Below are 22,307 nucleotides of genomic sequence, written 5' to 3'. Positions count from 1 at the left end.
GGCCTAGAACAACAGAGACATCTTCTCACGCAGCCCTGGAGGTCAGAAGTCTGTGATCAAGGTGCATCTCTCCCAGCTTCCTGTAGCTCCTTGATTTGTGGCAACATCCCTGTGACCTCCGTCTTCTCCCTGCCTGTGTGTCTCTGTGTCTCCATTTGCCCCCTTGAAGGCCACCAGCCATATTGGATTGCCCCTCCCCCCATACCTCATTTTACCTGATTTTATCTGCAACAGCTCTGTTTCCAAAGAAGGCCACATTCTGAGGTACTGGGGGTTGGGGCTTCAACGTGAAATTTTGGCAGGCGGGGGTGGGGGTGATGGCACGCAACTCAGTCCTTCAGTACCCAGCAGCAAGTCTCTTGTGAGCCTGGAGCCTGTTGGACTTGGGTGAGGTGCTGAAGCTTGCCACGTCAGGGAGCTGTTTCTTCAGAGAAGATGGAGCTGAGAAGGGGGGTGACCGTTCTGTCCACGCCGTTTCCTTCCTGTCCCTGGGAGAGCCACCCTGGGTCTGCTGTGGGTGGGGTCCCAGCTGTTCTGCCCCGTGGGGGCGTCACGCTTGCCGGCAAGAGTGACCAGCCTGGTCTGGGGGAGGCAGGCAGGGGTCAGGCCTGCTCTCCTGGTCAAAGGGGACCAGTAGGACCTCCCAGGGAGAGCTTTTGAGAGCTCAGAGATAAGGACCTAACATCAGTCACATCTGTGTTTAACTAATGCTTAAACTTGTAACTCACTCTTCTCTGTTTACACTGTCAGGCCGTTTCTTCCTCTGTTCACCAAGTTCTGATGATCGGGGTGATTGAACGATGCCCTTGATGCCATGCAGGTCTCATGAAGCAGTGGAAGTATGTAGAGATTTGGGAATTATGCTTTTATAGTGATCCATGTTGATAGGAGGATATGTTTTTATTTTTCTTGGTGGAGCCAGTTACGTTAATCAGCCTGGGTTAGCCCAGCTTGGTCCCCAACCCCGATCCCATGGTCCCATCTACACAATGAGAAGCAGCTTTGCTATGGGTTGGGAGTCAAATCCAGGCTGTACCATGGCCCAGCAGGGCGATGTCCATTTCTGAATCTGCGTAAACCAAGAGCTTGCCCTTCTGTAAAAAGGGAGAGCAAGAGGGTCTTCTCCGTAAGGCTGTGGGAGCTTCAAGGGACAATGTACGGACTGAGTCTTGTGGAGTCTTGCTTGTTGAGTGCTTGCTAAGTGGGACTAGTCCCCAGCTGAGATTTATGTGGCTTGGGGACGGTGGTCCATACATGTGCCTTTTTATTTGTTTTCCCACTAAGCAGTTGACAGAGAAATGGCAGTTGTCCAAATAGCTCATTAATTTTATCCTTATAGGTAACTAAACTATGTAATTTGGATCACTAAATGGATCCCCAGTCGCCTGATTATTTCTCTAGCTTAAGTTTCAGACAGTTGTCTGCCTTGATCGTTCGATTGATCTGGACCGTGGAGACCCAGGCCTAATTACAACATGAATTTTTAATGCTATTCCGCTATTAGTTAATCTTTTCTTGATGTAATGAGAAAAATGTGTTCAATATAATGAGATTATCACTACTGATCTACTTTACAAAGCTATGGTAGCAGATCAAAATGTCTAGCTTTTTGTTTGCTTGTTTTGTTTTTTTGATGGAGAGGGAGAGGCGAGCTTTCCACCCAGTCTGTCTTGTCTCCTATAAAAGACACTATTAACATCTTCCTAGCCTGATTTTGACATAACAAAGCTCGATTAATTTTGATGGAAGAAGTAGATAACTGGCACTTGACCCAAATTCGCAGTAGGGACCTGAGCACAGGATATCACAAACCGAGAATCATAACCCCAGTCCTAGGAACGCGTCAGGGAAAAATTTTAAAGAGGCACGTCGGAATTTAAAATGTATTTTCAGAGTTCATGATCACAGACTTTTAAGTGGGAAACATCCTTTTGAAGTCAATGATTGCTCTCTTGAAATGATTCTCTTTTTGGACTTGACTATATAAATATTCATGTTGCTGTACGTGTATATTTAATATTGCTTCATTAGTTACTTTTTTTTTTGCCATTGGAATAGGAAAAAAATGCTTGGGAGGTACTGAAAATAGTGTTAAATTGAAGACAATTTTCATTCTTGGCCAAACAGATTAACTTATTCTTGCCAAAAAAATAACCTTTTATAGCAGGCACTTGACTAAATGATGAATAAAATGTCTACATCTTACAAGGATTCTGAACATTGATATCCTGTGTAGAATCAGAATGATTGTGCCAGTCGGGGAGTTGCCACACTGTGTCACCCCAGGCAAGTTCCCAAAACCTCTGCTAAATATAGTTAAGCCCCTCTCGTTAATGGAAACAAAATGGAACTCCCAATCCTTTCTTAAATGGTCACATTTTCAGAGGGATTGGCTAAGAAAAATGTGCACTTTCACAAATGAGGGGTTTTAGAGAAAATAAGAGAAAGGTTTTTTTTTAAGTGAACTCTTTCTGAAACACACTGACATTTAAGGAAACTCAACAATAGCAACAGAAGTACAGCCCCGATGGGCATGGGTGTGACCTTCCCAGTTCATAACTTGCAGTCACTGCAAGAGGCTTGAAGACCTCTTCAAGGAAGATGGAGCCAAAAACCAGTTCTATTTCTTCCTAGAACCATCTCGAGTTCCTCCCATTCCTGTAAGCTAAACAAGTAATCACGGCTCTCTACCTGAGTATTCAGGTCGTGACTGTTTGCCACAAAGAACTGTTTTTGTTTGTTTGTTTGTTTGTTTAAAATGGTCAAAGATTGAAATTCTGGCAGATTTCTGACATGGATCTTCTTTAGGAAATCTTTTTGGTTCTACGTTTGCTGCCTCTTTCTGTCTCTGATTACTTTTTTTTTTTTTTTTGCTGAACCTTAAATGGACAAATGGTAGAGAGTAGAAAGCATATCTAGCTGACGTTTCCTAAACTTCATGACTTCATGTATCACTAAAAGCAGCCAAAAAAGGAAAGAGAAGAAAAGGAAGAAAATCCACCATGCTGCATGCAAATAAAAAGATGGCGGCCTCCTTTTCCAAAGAGAAGCAGGAAGTAGATGTCCAAAGACCTAAAAGCTATGCTCATTTATCGTAAATTTAATAACTGGGTGCCTGGGTGGCTCCGCTGGTTAAGTGACTGCCTTTGGCTCGGGTCATGATCCTGGAGTCCTGGGATCGAGTCCTGCATCAAGCTGCCTGCTTGGTAGGGAGTCTGCTTCACGCTCAGAGCTCCCCCTTCTCATGCTCTCTATCATTCTCTCTCTCACTCTCTCATGTAAATATATGAAATCTTAAAAAAAAAAAGAGAGAAGTTAATAACCTAGAGTAGTAAGTATTTTGAAACTCACAAGCAGGGAAAACAGGTGACAAAGATAAAAAGAAACCAAGCGCTGTGATGACCGGAACGGAGTTTGCTCAGCTCGCACTACCTCCCCCTTGCAAGTGTTGGTGAGTCTCCTTTGGGCTTGTTGGTTGCTTCCTTTCTTAATACTCCCATTTGTGAGACATCGTCTTGGTGGGGGTTACAGGCCGAGTTGCCTCCGCCACAGAATTCACACGTTGAAGTCCTAACCTCCAGTAGGGCAGATTGTGACTATATTTGGATTTGGATCTATAAAGAGGTAATTACTGTTTTGTTTTGTTTTTTTTTAAAGATTTATTTATTTATTTATTTATTTATTGGACAGCCAGAGATCACAAATAGGCAGAGGCAGGCAGAGAGAGAGGAGGAAGCAGGCTCCCTGTGGAGCAGAGAGCCCGATGTGGGGCTCGATCCCAGGACCCTGAGACCATGACCTGAGCCGAAGGCAGAGGCTTTAACCCACTGAGCCACCCAGGCACCCCAAGAGGTAGTTACTTTTGAACAAGGTCATTAGGGTGAGCCCTCATCCAGTCTGACTGGCGTCCTTATGCAAGGAGATGAGGACACGCCAGGCGCGGAGGGAAGACGTGTGAAGACGCAGGTAGAAGGCAGCCATCTGTGGGCTGCGGAGCCAGGCCTCAGAGCGGACCAGCCCTGCTGACACTTGCATCTCAGACTTTTGGCCTCCAGGAGTGTAAGAAAACAAATTTCAGTTGCGTTTAAGCGGTTTATACTATAGCAGCCTCTGCAAACGAACACACTGGGGGAGATTTATTAAAACGACGGAAAGAACGAGCTTTATTTAAAGAAGGAAACAAGAGTCAAGCCGTTGGGGGGGTTCGGGTTTCAGCCAGGCCTTCTCCCCGCAGTCCCCATCCTGTGCACACATGCGTGCGAACACGCACACACCTCCCACCGAGTTCCCTTGTTATTTGCTTGTGAATTCCTTGCCCTTCCTAAAAGCCATTATCTGCTGTCGGTGGAAGGCGAGGGTTCGATATTCCCGGCGAGTGGAACGGAGGCCGGGAGGATTTATGGTGTCATTGCAGCAGCACAAATTCTGCTTTTATCCAGACTGACACCATAAATGTACATGTATAAATCAGAGCGGAGTGGAAAAAAGACCTGGCTTTCTCTTCCTGATGAACACAGGCACTGGGGCTGGCCCTGACATTCAGCGCGTGATTTAAGCAGAAGGGGAAGGAAGCCAGCCGCAGACGTCTGTTGAGGACCTCATGGGAAAGGGTCACCAGCAGGCCCCGGGGGCCGGAGATGGGAGGGCTCATAAGGGTTCCTGTGCTCGGTTAATGCACAACTATTATTCGACTCCCCTTTCCTGGAGCACCCCCCTGCCCCCCAACTGGGCCTTTGCCCTTCCCCACTTTGTGCAGAGCCTTTGCACCTGGAGGAGCCCAGCCCTCCGGGTTTCCAGGACACAAGCCCCTCTCCCCGAGCACCGCCGACGTTCGTTTTCTGCCCCATGAGCGCTATCTGCAGAGATCAATCATAGCCTCTCCAACCGTGTTGTCACTGTGTTTGCTCAGTTGTAACTACAGCTAATGAACGGGTATTGTGTCCCGAGCTCGGTGCGATGCACCTTGGCGGCTGTTATTGCCCTCTCAGATGAGCAATCTGAGGTTTATTGGGGTCAGGTTTTCTTTTTGTCCAGGATCTCTTAGTGCTGGGCCTCCTTCCTTGGGTTGGTCCTCAACGATGTGAGGTAGTTGAGAGGGACACAAAGCAGGAGAGACTTTGAACTGTAGGAAGCAAAACTGAGGGTTGCTGGAGGGGGGGTCGACGGGGGGATGGGACAACTGGGGGATGGGCGTTAAGGAGGGCGCGTGACGGAACGATCGCTGCGTGTTACATCAAATGATAAATTATTATTATTATTATTATTTTTTTAAATGATAAATTATTGAACTACATCTGAAACTAATGATGTGGTTCAGTTAATTTATCAGTTGCGTAATGTCGGCTGATGGAATTTAAATAAAAAAAAAAATAAAAGGTGTGATTTCAGCCTCACTACAAATTTGTGGGGTGGGTAATCTACAGAGCTTGTAGGTGATAGGAGACTGTGGAGTGTTTCTTTACACATTCATTCATTCAGACTTTTCTGTTGAGTGCTCGGTCTCAGGAAGGTAGGGCGCTGTGTCCTGGGGCTCAGAGGGTAAGTGATTTGGCCAGAGCCATCGAGCCTGGACAGTGCTCTCCAACACCCTGGCCACTTGCCGCCTGGAGCTGTTGAACCCCAGAACTGTACCTGTCCAAGTTCACATGTGCTTGAAGTGTAAAATATACGTGTCAGACGTTGCAAAGTATGAAAAAAAAATGTAACCTATCTCATTAAGAGCCACTCACAATAATGGCCAAGAGCAGTATATTCTCTACAGTGTAAAGTCTGGTTTTTTTTTTTTTTTTGGTTTATCTCTTTTTCCTTTGTCTGTTTTTTTTTTTTTCTTGAATTCCACATATGGAATCATAAGGTATTTGTCTTTCACTGATTGATCATTTCACTTTGCATTATACCGTCTGCATCCATCCATGTCTTTGCAGATGGCAAGATTTCATTCTTTTTTATGGCTGAGTAATATTCCATTGTGTATGTATACACCATGTCTTCTTTATCCTATCTGTTTATCTGTTGAGGGTACTTTGGCTGCTTCTATAATTTGGCTATTATAAATAATACTACAGCAACATAAGGGTGCATATATCCTTTTGAATTAGTGTTTTTGCATTCTTTGGATAAACACACCGTAGTGGAATTACTGGATCCAAGGGTAGCCCTATTTGTAACTCTTTGAAGCCCTCCAAACTGCTTTCTATTGTGGCTGCTACCAGTTTGCAATCCCACCAACAGTGCAGAAAGGTTCCTTTCTTTCCACATGCTCACCAACACTTGTTGTTTCTTGCATTTTTTAATTTTAGCCATTCTGACAGGCATGTGGGGAAATCCCATTGTGGTTTTGATTTGCATTGCCCTGATGCGTGACCTTGAGCATCTTTTCATGTATCTGCTGGCCATATGGATGTCTTCTTCAGAGAAATGTCTGTTCACGTCTTCTGCCCATATTTTAATTGGATTATTTGTTTTTTTTCTGGATACTAACCCTTTATCATTTTCATTTGCAAATGTGTTCTCCCGTACAGTACGTTGTCTTTTGGTTTTGTTGATTGTTTCCTTTGCTCAGCGGAAGATTAGATTTTGATATAGTCCTAAGAGTTTATTTTTGCTTTTGTTTCTGTTAACTCGGGAGACATATCTAGAAAAATGTTGCTATGGCCAATGTCAGAGAAATTACTGCCTGTGCTCTCTTCTGGGGCTCTTTATGGTTTTAGGTCTCCCATTTAAGTCCTTAATCCATTCTGAGTTTATTTTTGTGTACACTGTAGGAAAGTGGTCCGGTTTCATTTTCTTTTGTATATAGCTGTCCAGTTCTCCCAACACCATTTGTTGAAGAGATTGACAGAGCTTCAGGTTTGCAAGGTGAACCGTGTTCTGGAGATGGAAGATGGTGATGGTCGCACAACCGTTATGAACATACTTAGTAATGGTTTATTTTATGGCAGGCGTCTTAGCAAAAGAAATAATAAAAAAGAATAACCAAGACCCTAAGGACTGTAAGTCTCCCTGTGACTCTTACGTGAAAATATTTGACCAAAAACAGCTGGGTCAGTGAAAGTTGATAGGATGGAAGCTAGTCAGAATAAAATGTTAAGGGAGGAAAAAAAAAGCAGAGGAGAAGGTTAGGGGGCTGGTGCCAGATCGAAAAGGATTTTTTCAATTTCTCATTAAGGGGGCGCCTGGGTGGCTCAGTTGTTAAGCATCTGCCTTCGGCTCAGGTCATGATCCCCGGGTCCTGGGATCGAGCCCCATGTCGGGCTCCCTGATCAGCAGGAAGCCCGCTTCTTCCTCTCATACTACCCCACCTGTGTTCCTCTCTCGCTGTGTCTCTCTGTCAAATAAATAAATAAAATCTTAAAAAAAAAAGAAAATAAATAAATTTCTCATTAAGGAATCAGGTTTATTTTAAAGGACGATCTTAACCATCCTTAGAAGGAGGACTCTAATGCTTCAGTTTGGAGGAGGAGGGAGACCTGACAGAGGGCAGGGAAGTCCTTAGAAGGAAGAAGCTGTTGGAGGAGACTCGATGACTGGTTGCCAGGAGGGGAGAAGGGAGAGTCAATGGCTCCGGCAACGACTGGAGATGAGATGGCCTCCAGGACAGGAGCACAGAGAACAGGGACAGTTGGGATTTTTGGTGAGGCTGGCTATAGTGGGGTGGGGTGCAGGCCGTCCACATGGGCAGTGGGGACGTTGCTCTTCTCAGCGCATTGGTAGTGATGGGTGGCTGGGGCGGTCCTGCCTAACCAGCCCACTTTGTTGTGGATTCAACCATCTCTTTGCTTTCAGATGACGTCACTTGCGGCTTCCTCTCCATTGTCACCAAGTGACATTCTGGGTAATTAAGACCCGGGCCAAACTGGAAGGAATATGGAGCAGGAAGGGGTTGCTGGGGGATCGGAGTTAGAGCACATTGGAGAAAACTGGGTATTCAGTTTTTTAACCTAGGTATTTATGGATTCAATGTATTTGGCACTTCGGGAGCCAAGCCTGGTGGGGAATACCCAGATTAACTCTCTTCGGTGTAAAAAAACTTGTTTTCTGTTGCCAAGCTGGGCCTTTTGACTCTTTTCCAAAGCCAAAGAGAAACGATTTTAGCATTACCTGTTTTAATCCGAACTTCCTCTCCCCTGGAGATTCCTGAGTTGTGGAGAACTCTGGGCACTGGAGTTTGGGGTTACTTTTCTGTGGATTTTGATGACCAAGCGGTGGGCATATTCTGTCTTCATAAAGGGGTTTTGGCTAAGAATTCCAGCTTGTGTAGCTACTGCCCTTGGTACAGGGCCCCACCAGTGTACCTTGCCATCTGAAAATTCTCTAGTTTGCATTTTTCCTTCCTTGCAGGAATCAATTTCTGGTTTCCCACCAGCAAGCTAGTTCTAGGGCGTTGGGATGTGATTTGCTTTCTGAGCGGAAGCTGGAGCCCAGCACAGAGAATCCCAGCACCTTGGTTTCAGAAGTCTACTGGGTGGGCGTGCCTTGCGAGCTGCAACCCCCCCCCCCCCCCCCCCGCCCATCCACTGGAGTTGAGCTCTTTGCCTTTACCTGGAGCAGGGTTCTGTTACTGTTGCCAAATCATGTCCCATTGAGCTCTGTTGTTTAAACTGGGGAAGGAAACTTTTCCCCCTCATTTACAAGAAGACAGATTTTAGTGTGCAGCAGCGGGAGGGCGGCCGGCGGGGAACCAGGGGTCAGAAGCTGTCGCGCTCGGCTGCGTCCCTAGCAGCAATTAATGGACCCCTGTAATAGACAGCGATGTGTGTTTGCTGTCGAGCATCGTCTCTCTGTGAATCGGAGCAACCTTGAAATTAATTACAAAGCCAGCAAAGGATATTTTCTGCTTTCTGCGAAATGAGTATCCTGCACACAGGCCCCCGTTCCACTTGGATGCGTTTACACATACCATTTCTTGGGAAGAAGGCGTGAAACCTGCTTATTTTCAGAGTTCCCCACTGGGTCATGCTAATCGCTCCAGTTTTCAGCCCTTGCGCATCAGCCCGGGCTGGAGCCTCAGAGCCCTTGGGCCCTTGTCATTTTCTTCCCGGCTTTAGGGACAGTCCCTCCAGCTCACCCCCTTGCCCAATTCATTTGGTCCAGCGTTGTTCATCCAGACTTCATTGTTAGAATGCGATACAGAGTAAGCCGTTCAATTACTGCTAATAACTTTTGTAAACGTTCTGTGTTAGGTTGCTAGAACTGCTCTCACGGGTGGCTCAAACCACAGACATTTATTTTCTTACAGCTCTGGAGGCTGGAAGTCCAAGGTCAAGGTGTTGGCAGGTTCGGTTTCTCCTGAGACCCCTGTGCTTGCCTCGCACACGGCTGCCTTCTTTTCTCTGCGCTGTGAACCCCTGGTGTCTCTTCCGCTCCTTAGAAGGCTCCCTGTCCTCTTGGATGAGGGGACCCCCTCCCCATTTCCTCGTTTACTTATAATTTCCTCTTTAAAGACCCTGTCACCAAATAATCACAGGAGGGGTTAGGTCTTTTACAGGTGAATTGGGTGGGGAGACACAATTCAGTCTATAACAGATTCTGATGTAGTTACTAGTGTCTTTTTCTTCCAACCACACTGTACTCATTTCTTCCTTCCTTCAAGAATACTGGAGTGCTGTCTGTATGTCAGAGACCCTTCTGGATGGTGAGAACGTGTCAGTGAAGAATGGAGGACTGTGCCTTCCCCTCTGGGGCATTGAGGGTCAGGTTGATCCCACATTCAATCAGCGGGCGGTATAGGATTTAAGAAGTAACCAGTGCTAAGCGGGGGGAGCAGGCAGGAGTAAGGGGATTGTATTAAGGGCTTGGTGGTTATAGCTGTCAGTAGGGGGATACTCCTGTCACATCCGAGGAACGGTAAGGAAGCAGTGGGTGAGTGGCGGGAATGGGAGGGGGCACCAGAGGGTAATGGGGTCAGGGAGTGAGCTGGCAGCCTGTGGGGAGCTGCGGGCATCGTCAGCACTTGGCTCTTCCTCCAGGAGAAATGGGGGTTGGTCCTTGCTTTTAGAGAACTTTCCTGTCCGCCACCGCCCCCCCCCCCCATTAGTTGCTCTCGAGAAGGTGACAGGTGAGTCAGACCAGTTTGGGAAGGAGAAAGGCTCCCCAGCCCAGGCCCAGTCCATAATTAGCTGTGGCGTTGAGAGGGACTTAGGTGACCCCAGGGAGTGGCTGGTGAAGAGTGACAGATCTTCTGCTCTGGAATGCCAGGGGTCTCAGACGCACCCTTTAACTCTGGTCACGGCGCCTCTCTCCCTAGTGATTTCTCCTATACTCAGCCAGACGCTTGGGAAGCATGAAACGGCTTTATGGGGGAGGCTGGCGGGATGGTTTCAGTCCATGCATGGGGAGCAGGAGACATCAGCCCACCGCCTTTAGCTTGACAGTGATCCTAAATTTCTTTCTCTCTCTGACTTGCCCAGAGAGGGCCGCCAGGGATACCCTTTGCGCAGTGTCCTCTGATCTGCTTCTGCTAACATTTAGTCTAAGTTGTGTGCCTTCTGTTGAGCCTGAAGCGGCGTCCCCAGGGCACACAGGGGGTGGCTGTAGGCATCCGTCTTTGCTCCTTGTCTCCCTCTATCCTTAGTTTGCACATACCTTTGCTCTCGTACCTGTTTCCTGAGCTCCTCTGTTCCCGACACTGTGCCAGGCACTGGGCACACAAGGGCAGGCCACTGTTTGAGGTGACAGTGGGGCTAGTGCCAAGAAGGGGGTTCTAAGAAGAAGAGGGTTCTAGAAAAAGGATGAGGCTTGAAAAAAGCGGAGAGGGGTCTGGCCCAGAGTCTGCGAAGGGGGTGTGGAGGTGGGCGAATGTTGTGCTGAGAAGTAGGGACAGCATGATAGAGCCCAGTAAAAGCACAGGGCAGAGTGAGGGATGGTGGGTGCATCCATGGTGGGGGCACAGGGCATGGGCACAGCTGGAATCAGACGGGTCTGGGAAGCCTCTCCTGGAAGGTGACGTTTCTCGAAGAGGACACGTCTGTGTCTCTGCTTCGTAATCCCGCACAAGCTGAAACACATCCACAGGTGGCATTTCCACAGTCAAAGGGAAGGATTTTGGTCTGCCTGTCTTGTAGCAGAGGATGAGGAGGGCTGGAGCCGTTAGACCTACCCACGGCAGGAGCAGGCAGGGGTGCCCAGGAAGCCACCGTACTGACCACCTGTGGCCGACTGAGGGGACCCTCTGTCCTCCTTTTGTTCCTTCCTTCTCCCCCTTCCTTCCATTCTCTCCCCCAGTAGCTCTCCAAGAGCCAAGCACTGAGCTAGAAGCTGGGGGACCCAAAAGAGAGGCAGTTTATAGACCCTAGGGATCTCAGTGAGGTGTCCCAAGCTGTTACCATGTGTGGTGGGCGTGAGAGCTGGGGAGGTGTCTGTGACCTGAGGCAGTCCAGGCTGGAGAAGTAAACTGTCCTCTGAGGTCAGGAGGGAGTGGGGCCCGGCCAGGGAAGGGCCGCCCTTTGGGGGCGAATTCCAGGCCGGGCTTGGGGGGCAGGACTGGGGAGGCAGCCCAGAGGGGTTGGTGGAGACAGAGCTCAGAAAAGAGGTGTGAACATGACATGGGTGTTGGGTCTCACCAACATACGGGTCACAAAGTGGGGGAGCCCGGGGTAGAGCCCGGCGGGCGGCACATGAGCCCATCATCATGGAAGGAGGGAGGAGGCCTGGGGCGGACGCTTGAGACGGCTCTCACCTCCTGACTGGGGGGCTCTGAGGGCCCCAGACCCGCCTGTGAGGTCAACAGGGAGCGGTGGGGGTGGGAGCCTGGGGGAGGGCCTTCCTGGCTCTGTGTCCACTCCTCTTGCACAAACACGCGGCTCCCGGCAGTGAACACTTATTAAGGGCTTCCGTGAATGTTCTGGATGCCGAGCACTCTTCCTGGGTGGCCTGGTTTCTCTCTCCGGCATCCCTATGAGGTACACACTATTATCCTTCCCTGCATTTTAAATTTTTATTATTTTTTTTAAAGTAAGGAAGCTAAGGCTTAGAGAGGTCCAGGCTAACAAGTGGCAGAGACAGGCCCTGGTATCAAGGCCCCGGGGCCTCGGAGTCCGCAGGCCCAGCTGATGTGCTGTGCCTCCCCGTCACCTGCTGGAGGGTAGAAAGCAGGAAAGAAACAGGTCTGGCTCCAGCCTTTGGTGAAGGGACATGAGTTCTTGGCTCTTAACTTAGGTTTTCATTCTTCTGCAAGATAAGGGAATCCCATAGAATTCTCTGATGCTTGGATGATCTCTTGGTTCGCTTGGGTGGCCATGACTACAGGCCACACACTGAAGGTAAGCAACAGACACTTATTTTCTTATAGCTCTGGAGGCTAGATGTCCAGTAGGGTTGATTTCTGGTGAGGCCTCCTTTCTTGTTTGTAGATGGCTGTCCTCTTGCTGCGTTCTCCTATGACCTTCCCGCTATGCATGTGCAGAGAGAGAGAGAGAGAGAAATCGGTGGTATCTCTTCCTCTTCTCATATGAACACCAGTCCTACCAGATTAAGGCCCACCCTTATCCTCGCCTTTAATCATATATGTCTCCTAAAGGCTCTTTTCTCCAAGTACAGTCACCTGGGGAGTTTGGCTTCCATACACACATTTTGTAGCAGGAGGACCGCCTTCAGTCCAGAACAGATGATAATCTTGAACCATGACAAAGGATCTGAGTTCTCTCCACGAGAGGGTCTGGAGATCTAGGTCTCTTCCGTAGTATACACTTGGCATTTGGAACAGTGTCAAGTGTTATTTTAGGTGCTTAATAAATGTTTGCTGAAGGAGAAAAGAGTCATTTGAGTTTCACGTACATTATTCATTAAGAAACCAAAGCATTCTGTGGGCGCCTGGGTGACTCAGTCCGTTAAGCGCCCAACTCCTGATTTTGGCTCAGGTCATGATCTCGGGAGTCCTGGGGTCAAGCCCCACGTCAGCCTCCTCACTCAGCGGGCAGTCTGCATGAGGATTCTCTCTCTCCCTCTGCCTCTCCCCCACTCACGTGCCTGTGTGCTCTCTCTGTGTCTCAAATAAATAAATAAGTAGATCTTAAGAAAGAAAAAAAAAAAAGAGAAGGAAAAAAGAAAGAAAGAAACCAAAACATTCTGGAGGAAAGCTCCTTTTTCGGCTAATTTCCATGTAATAAAATTCTGTTGGTCGTGGCCTCTTCCTCCCTATACCTTCTGATTATTTAAAACATGGCATGAAAGCGCTTACATTAAGGAAAGACCTAAACTTTCGAAACCACGGCACACATTGTAGGAAGGGTAAAACATCCCTGTGGGTTTTGGGGATGGTAAGAAGTAGGTCTTAGGTCAGCATTCTTTTTTCTTAGTCCTCTGGAAGCTCCATTTTGCATCTGGCTTTTCCTTTCAGAGATGAGCCACATCTACGATTCTTGACGATTCTTGATGCACTTGAGAGGAATGAATTTTAAAGGCAGCGGAAGGGGATGGAGCATGAAGGGATGAATTTTAAATCCCGTTAACTCTGATCCTATGTAGACGGTCTCAACAAAGTCAATATTTAAAGAAGATGAGAGACTAGGCTGCTCTTAAACCACTGCCTTGGGATTTAAAAGCAACCCCATTCCAGAGAGTTCAGGACACCGACACGCGGGCCAGGTGTCTTTTTTAATCGGCTGGGGACGGAAACGCACATTTAAAAAAAAAAAAATCTAAGCTGAGCTAAGCCGGAGTGCTTTTTCACCCTCTCTGTAGGCTGCTTCAGTGAAAGGAACATGGTAATGAGAGTAAGAGCATCAATTTAAGGAGCGCTTCCCATGTGCCTGACATCGTACTACGTGCTTTGTCCCCATTATCTTAGGAACGACTGTGTGTCATGACAGGGTCATTTTGTGTTTCCTTCATTCAGTGTTGGAATTTTTTCTCCTAATACAGGCCGTTAAGCACGAATTCCTCTCTGCAAATCATCTTTCTCCTGATGGATTGGGATCCAGGCGCTTGAGCTCCTCCCCTTTTCCCGCGTTGCTCCTCCCCCTCCCCCACATTGCTCCTCCCCTTTCCCCGCATTGCTCCTCCCCTTTCCCCATATTGCTCCTCCCCTTTCCCTGCATAGCTCCTCCCCTTTCCCCGCGTTGCTCCTCCCCCTCCATGCCCGGGCGACTCCTCCACCTCTTCCTTTGCATCCTCGAGTTCTTCTCGCCTGCAGTTACCCGCTTCTCGCCTGCATCTCCCCACCTCCAAACATTTATTTACGTATCTCAGAGAGAGAGAGAGAGCGAGTGAGAACGAGAGAGAGAGAGAGAGAGGACACAGCGGGAGGGGCAGAGGGAGCCGGAGGGAGAATGTTAAGCAGACTCTGCCGGGAGCGGACCTGACTCGGGACTCCATCCCCATCTCACAAGCCTGAGTTCAGGACCTGAGCCCAAACCAAGAGTGGGACGTTGAGCCCACCAAGCCACAAGCCACCCGGGCGCCCCTCTCCTGTATCTTCTATTCCCCACCCCGTAGGCACCCAGTTCTTGTAGATGTACTCATCATTTTGGCCTTGGGGGGATTTCCTTTCATTTCTTAGGAGCTTAGCTATTTAAATTTGCTGATCTTATCCATCATTGGTTGGCCTTTCTTCTTCTTCTTCCTTTTTCCTTCTTCCTTCTTCCTTCTTCCTCCTTTTTTGGTGGGAGGAGGGTGGGGTGGGGAGGATGCTAGGAGTTGCCAGGTTGTGAGAAATGCAGTTTCTTACTTCAATGAGAAAAGTTGGTGAATAACACGTTTCAGCCGGAGTCCGCTGGAGCCGTGTTATTCTCTCTCTGCTCATCACCCCCCTCACCCCCGCACAAGACTCGAGACTCATCTTGGAAGCATGGGGGCAATCTTTGGAAACAGATTCCTTTGTGAGATTTCGGGAGACTCTGCAACTTGACTCTGGTGAAGATCTGGTACCCTTGATTTCACCTTCCACAGCAAGACTTTTTCTCTTGATGTGCTCTGGATGCCGTCCAGGCTTCTGCACTCCCTCCACAACCCCGTCCTGCCCTCCCCGAACTACTGCTTCCATTTGGGTCCTTGGCATTGGTCTTCAGCGAGTCTGTACCCACTTAATTTTTACTTTTTTAAAACTCTCCTGACTCAAGCAGTTTCTCTTTTCAGACCCATCAGCATGCCAGGCTTCCACCGGGTAGAATCAGTGTTAGATCTACTCTGCCTGCAGATCTCTGATTACTGTCAAACTCCATTAGATCCCTCCCTTTGCTGATCATTGACTGCCTTTCCCTTAATTTCCCCGCTTAGTGTTTCCCACTTCGGTTGTTACAGATGACAACGGAAAGCTGTAATCAAGAACGGCATTCCATTTTCAGTATTATCAAGGCAGAGGGGATGAGTGTCGCGGGTGAATTAAAAAGCCTGGGGACGGGGTGGTGTGTGGAAAATGGAGAGGGGGGATTCGTGCGGTGACCTGGGGGCTGGAGGTCTTCACCAGGGGGCTCTCAGAGCCAGCAGAAGGTGGGAATGAAGGTACCCAGTGACAGGGGGCACATCTGGTACACTAGTTTCCCAGAGCTGGGGAGACAGAGCTCCGCACACGCGGTGGCTTAAAGTAACGGAAATGTATTCTCTTCCGTTCTGGAGGCCAGAAGTTCAAAGTCAATGTCATTGGACCAAAATCAAGGTGTTGCCATGGTTGTGCTCCCTCCGATGGCTCTGACGTGGAGGCGCACCCTGGCTTGTGGGCTTTCACGGTGTCTCTCCGCCTTCCCACATCTTGCTCCTCTGGGTATTTGTGCCAAATCTAGGCGCCACCCCCCAGCCCCTCTATTTCATAAAGACGCTTGAGCTGACATTTAGGTCCCACTCAGAGAGTCCCGATTAATCTCATCTCAAAATCCTTCGTCTTTTCTGAATAAGGCCACATTCACACATTCCAGGGAGTAGGACCCAAAGTCTTTGGGTGGCCCTTACGTAACCTATGACAGGAGATTGAAGAGCTAAATAAATTATCCTCATAATTATTGCGTGCTCTGTTGAAAAGGGCAGATCGTATTACCACCTGGCTTTCAGACTATTGTCTGTTCATAGGACTTTGAAGAATTTCATTGCCAGAGGGTGTAATTTTTAAAACATTGCCACACAGACTTGAGCAGAGAGAGACTCTCATTGTACTTCTCAGCATCCCTTTCTCCCCCGCAGGAGACCATGGATACGTACACGCGGGGACTCACGTGCGCACACATAGGAGTGTGTGTGTGGGTGTGGATGTCCGTTGGTGTCTAGGCATGTGTTTGCATGTGTGTGTATGTGTATCTCTATATTTTTTTCTTTTTGGGGGGTCACAAATGAGTATAGTTTATAAAGCTTTTAGTCTAGCACTTCCTGACCTCGTTGGGACCAAACCACAGCCAGAGTGTAGCTTCACCCGCTCTGGGGGGACAACCTCAGCCCCAGGCTGACTTGGAGTACAGCACACCCCCAGCTTGTGTGGTGCGTTGGCTGATTGTTCTCTCTTCATCATATCTTTGGATTAAGGATCTGAAGATCCCCCATTAAAGTGGATGAAGGGGTTCAGAAGGCACAAACTTCCAGTTAGAAGTAAGTCCTAGGGTTATAACACACGGCATGATGATACCGTCTTGTGTATCTGAAAGCTGCTGAGATAGGACAGAAACATTCATATCACAGAAGCACGGAAGTTGTAACTATGTGTAGTGATGAATGTTCACCAAATTTATCGTGGTAATCCATTTGTAGGCTCAACACCATCTCAAATCAGGACGTCTCAAATCAGGATGTCGTACAGCCAAAACTGCTGTGCTGTTGCATGTCAATTACAAACTTAAAAAAAAAAACAATAAGTGAGACTCTGCTCTCCAGAAGAGATAATAAATTAAGATATTTAGGATTTGCTCAGGTAGTAACCTGTTGGTCCCTTACTGTTTATGCAGAGTGTGTGTGATGGAGAGGAGGAGCGTGGTCCCTGCTTCAAGGGATGGGCGCTTTCAGGGGGATCCCAGCTGATGGCTGTGGTGGGCCCGAGGGAAAAGGAGTGAAAGCACCCTCTGGGAGGGAGGTGGGACTGGAGTTAATGGCTCGAGGACTGGAGTGTTCAGATGGGTGGGGGGTGTGTGGCGTGAGCACAGACTTGGAGGGTAACCCGGTGTGTGTTTGGGAGAAAGAGGAGACTGGCCACCCAGCGCAGCCGGGGTTGGCCCAGGTGGTAGAGCTTGAAGGCTGGGCCAGGGAGTGTGGACCTTGCCCTGTAGGCAGTGATAAGTCCCAAAGAGATTTACACAAGAAATCAGAGTTCCAGACCCAATGATTTTAGGGCAGAGCATAGAGTGACTTCAAGGGGAGTCAAGACAAGCACCAGGGAAATGAGGTAGGACATTGCTGTCATAGTTCAGGTGAATGTTGGCCAGATTTAATTATTATTTCATTATTTTTAAAGATTTTCCCTATTTATTTGAAAGATAGTGAGTGAGAGAGAATGTGAGAGCATGAGCCGGGGGAGGGGCAGAGGGAGAAGCAGACTCCCCGCTGAGCAGGGAGCCTGATGCGGGACTCGATCACGGGGTCCTGAGATCATGACCTGAGCCAAAGGCAGATGTTTAACCAACTGAGACACCCAGGCGCCCCCAAGACTTAATTATTATTATTTTTTAAGATATTTAATTTATTTAACAGAGAGAAATCACAAGTAGGCAGATCAGCAGGCAGAGGGGGAAGCAGGCTCCCTGCTGAGCAGTGAGCCCGATGCGGGGCTCGATCCCAGGACCCTGGGATCATGACCTGAGCCAAAGGCAGATGCGTAACGAATTAGCCACCCAGGCGCCCCCATCCCCTTGATGCCACTTTATTTATTTATTTTTAAAAGATTTTATTTATTTGACAGAGATCACAAGTAGGCAGAGAGGCAGGCAGAGAGAGAGGAGGAAGCAGGCTCCCTGCCAAGCAGAGAGCCCAATGCGGGGCTCGATCCCAGGACCCTGCGATCATGACCCGAGCCGAAGGCAGAGGCTTTAACCCGCTGAGCCACCCAGGTGTCCCCCCCTTGATGCCATTTTAAATCAGGCTTTTCTCCTGGGACAGAGGAGTAGCTATGTATCTCCCTGGGGTTCTTTGGAATGGCACGGGGAACAAGCTCTGGTTGCAGGGCCTGACAATGGCTGTGTTCTCGGTGTCTCCTCAGGTGGCCATAAAGGTCATTGACAAGAAGAGAGCCAAAAAGGACACTTACGTCACCAAGAACCTTCGGCGAGAAGGGCAGATTCAGCAGATGATCCGTCATCCCAACATCACCCAACTCCTTGATATCTTGGAGACGGAGAATAGCTATTACCTGGTCATGGAGCTGTGTCCTGGGGGCAACCTGATGCACAAGATCTATGAGAAGAAGCGTCTGGAGGAATCTGAAGCCCGCAGATACATCAGACAGCTCATCTCCGCTGTGGAGCACTTGCACCGGGCTGGGGTGGTGCACAGGTGAGGGCCCTCCCCTCCTCGCAATGGAGACTCTGTGCTGAACGGCTGGACAGCGCTTCCGCATGCTCTGCACAAGGCTGATGGTTGCAGGGGGCTTTACCATTCTTGTGCATGTGTCGTGGAATTATTCTGTGGGCTGGGTTAATGCCATCATGGGGTTAGGAGAGTGACATCAGGAGCCAGAGAACCTGGGTTTGCATCCTGGCTCTACACTTTCACAGTTGTGTGACGCTGGGCAAGTTACTTAGCCACTCTGAACCTCAGTCTCTTCTTCTGTAAAATGGGAATAATAATGATACTTACACTTGTGGCTGGTGTAAGGGTTAACAGAGAAGGCTATGAGTGAATATATGAGAAGTACTTGGAAGTGGGCTTGGTACATAGTAACAGCCACGTTGAGTGTTGGCTGCTCTTCTGACTTGCAAATAGTAATGAGTCCAGTTGGTTGGGAGTCTGAAAGAAGAATCAGTGTTACGGTGGCATGAGATGGTTTTTCGGCTCGTGCTAAGGATGATGCTTTCATTATATTTGCTTTACCTGTGGTAGTCACTCCATAGATGTGTTATTCAGCTGAACTGAATCAGCATGTAAATTGTGACCTTGCACTTGCAAGGGAGGGGTTTTCCCATAAGCCAGACCCACCTTGCGAATGCTTACGAAAATCAAACTTTTTCTTGAAATGATCTGCTCCCTCCTGAGGAGAAGCTCCACAAGGAGAAGGGAAAGGAAATAGCATTTTTGGCAATGTTGCCATTTTTAGTTCTGTATTAAAAGGAAGTGAGAAAAAAAATTTTTTTTTTAAAGTGGCCATCTTTTCCTCCCAAGGAAACGTGGACTTCACCAATAAGTGCGTAGTTCTTCGTTCTTGAAGTTAGGATCAGTAATCACTCTGGGCTGTTGAGAAAAATTAAGGGTCCTGTTTCATTGATTATCACTCCTTTTTATGGCTGCATACTAGTCCATTGTACGGAGAGACTCCGTTTGTGTATCTGTTCATCAGCTGGTGGACTTTTGGGCTGTTCACACCTTTTGGCTTCTGTGAACGATGCTGCTTTGAACCTTCGTATACAGGTTACAGCATGAGCATGTGTTTTCCCTTCTGCAAAATTCTGCCTTTAGGAGAGGACCTGTTAGGTCACATGGCTGCTCTGTGTTTGACTTTTAGACCAGACACATATTTTTAAAAATTCAGCTTCTCATGGTGCATGCTCTGGGTTTGAAAACCACTCATATTCTGATGGGTGCAGAGGGCAGCTCTAGGCCTTTCGTTGACAGAACCTGTAGGCTTTCCAGGTGAAGAGGGCTTTCCCCACTCAACGGGCTCGGATGCTCTGTCCCATTGGGTGAAGCCTTGGGACACCGAAGGGGGAGGTCCCCTGGCTCAGGGCTGCTCCGGGGCCGGCCCTGGCCAGGCACCCTGTAAGTGGATCATTCCCTCCCCGAGGTGAGAGACTCTCTCTGTGAACATATTTTTAGTCACCCGTGTCGTCGTGAAATCACAGTTCATTCGAACTCTTGGAGTTGAGATCCGCAAGGAAGGGAACATTCAGAAATTTTAAGTGAATAACACTATTTTTGGCTCTCTCCCACAATACCGGTGTGAAGCCTGCCCTGTCACCACTCTGCCATGATTAGGAGAATGACAGCGGCCAGTGTGCCTGGTTCGCGCTCTGTTTATGGCGATGACAAAGGCACAGAAGCCTCGGGAATGGATCAGCCGGGATAAGGGGCTCTGCTGGCCACAGCAGAACCTGGATGCCGGGGCGGGGGGATGCTCGGGGTGTTGTGACAAGGGCTTCGTGCTGTCAGACCCCAGAGGAGGGCCCGGCGTCACAGGCCTCCGAGGATGCACAAGGGAAAGCCGGGGAGGGCTGTGCATGACTCCCCGGCCTCTCGCACCGAAAACTCTCAACACCCCTTTTCAAGTTATTTTAACAAATTCCAATCTCTCCCAGTGCAATTACTGCCAGAATGTCAAAGGAATGAATTTAATAATGTTTTGATAGCAAAGACGGGCGGTTTTCTTCCTCTGATCTCTGGCGTTCTACTTCTTCCTTGCTCCTTGGAAAGAGATCCGTCAGCCTGGAAGGGCAGAGGCTCAGATCTTTTAAAGTTCGGGAGGCTTTGGAAAGCTGGATGTTGTTTTGGAGGAGTTCTTCCTGTTTCTTTCTAGAAATCACGGTAAAGAGCGCCGGTGCGCACAGACGTTGTTGGGGGTTAGGTGGTGGAGACCTCGCGTGAGAATGGGTGACTTCAGCTGAATATCGTGGCTTTCCCGGATTCTATACCGCGGGCTCTTAGCATCCTGGACCCAGCTTGCTGCTGGTGTGCTGTCCCCCGTAGCCCCTCTGCTTGGTGGGAATTTCTCTCCTCTGTGCTGCAGAGATGGAATGAATTTCGTAATTATTTTGAAAGTAGATTTTGCAAACGAGTAAGAGACTGCAGTATTTTGGGGGTGGCCCGGAGTCGCTGGTGGGCAGATTTCAGAGCAAATAGATTTGATCAGCCCAAAAGATTCGGGATGAATTTTGGTGGCTGTGCATATGCGGTGATTGGAAGGGCTTTTGGTTACGGTTACGGTTACAGTTACGGGGTCAGAGAGTGTGCTCTAAATGCGCAATTCCTGATTAGGCTGATACTGTATCCTTGGGTTCTCATCAGCTTAATGCTTGGCAAAGCCCTCGTTTCCTGTGACATGGGATCTAAATATTTAATTATCTACTCAGAACTACTAAAAGATCATTTAAAAGAAGCAGATCTCGAAAAATCATGTAAATATTCTAAGTGGAAAAAGGAAAAAAGAAACCAGAGCTCTATCTAGCAGATTCCCTGAGCTGGCAGAGAAATTTGTTTGTAAACTGGACCCACCAATACCTTTGTGACTTTTGCTGTAAGAGGGCTGCGACGGTGACCTTTTGCAAAAGAAGTGTATGGTCCCGTTTCTTCATTACCCCGTGTTAGGATTGCCTGAGATACTCCACGTTTAAGAGTTTTTGCTTTTTCTTTTCTCTTTCCCTCAAACGTGCTTACCTAGCATGATGCCAAAACCTGATGATTTGCCTGTTGTCGATGGAGCGTTGATGCTTAACATCCATCAGTGAAAAGTGTCATTATACCGAGAGGCTAATTTGAGATTCATCTGCTCATTCAAAATAACAAAATCCAATCAAACTGTACAGACAAAACATAACAGGGTCACACAATACCGCCCTCCCTAAGCAGGAAGAGACAAGCCGTGGGGCCCCGCGGGACCAGGACAGAGAGACACATGATCAAAGGGAGTGAGAGCCCGTGTTTGGACGGACGTCAGGGCTGCCGCTCCTAAGGCCATGACCTTACTCATTCATCAGTATTGGGAAAGGGCCCTCTGTGCTCAAGAGAAATGCAGGGGAAGAGAGGGACGCTTCTTTGTTCTCTTGGGCCTGACAAGAAGCACTGGAAAGGTCTTGAGACTTTTAACCCTTAGGTTTTCTTGGAGAGGGGAGGTGTAGGGGAAGGCGGAGGAGATTAGGAACTGTTTGGGTTCCCAGGGCCTTCTGCTGAGAGAGAGAGAGCACCTATCCAGAGGCACTGGTGATATATATCAAAGGTTTTGGGTTTTAAAAATATGATCGGAACTATGAGACTTCACAGAGCTCTAACGCAGCAGCTTTGCGGAGTTGGGTGTCCTGCGGTCAGGGGTGTTGATTCGGAAGCTAGACCGTCCGCCCTTATCTGCTGGCTGTGCCACGTACAAGCCACATTGGGGCAAATCACTCGGGTTTTCATGCCTCCCTCCACAGTGGGGATAATGGATTATCTACTTCACATGGCAGTTTTGAGGACTGAGAGTCAGTTCAGGTATCGTGTCAAAACTGAGACGGTAGGAACCGAGCACATGCTCTCATTGCTCCCAAGCCAACGTCGTT

The 22,307-nt window shown here is 48.4% G+C and overlaps 1 protein-coding gene across 1 annotated transcript in view; it reads left to right on the top strand.

Moving 5' to 3' along the window:
• Nucleotides 1–22,307, top strand: part of HUNK (hormonally up-regulated Neu-associated kinase) — a 99,289-nt gene that overhangs the window by 21,556 nt on the left and 55,426 nt on the right. The window contains exon 2 of the mRNA XM_004757560.2: nucleotides 18,107–18,399. Within this exon, the coding sequence (XP_004757617.2) occupies nucleotides 18,107–18,399 (293 nt within the window). The remainder of the gene's footprint in view (nucleotides 1–18,106; nucleotides 18,400–22,307) is intronic.

Source organism: Mustela putorius, unplaced genomic scaffold (assembly GCF_011764305.1).
Source record: "Mustela putorius furo isolate JIRA1106 unplaced genomic scaffold, ASM1176430v1.1 tig00000832_pilon_pilon_pilon, whole genome shotgun sequence".
In the NCBI taxonomy this organism is placed as follows: domain Eukaryota; kingdom Metazoa; phylum Chordata; class Mammalia; order Carnivora; family Mustelidae; genus Mustela; species Mustela putorius.
This window is presented reverse-complemented; position numbering and strand designations above follow the sequence as displayed.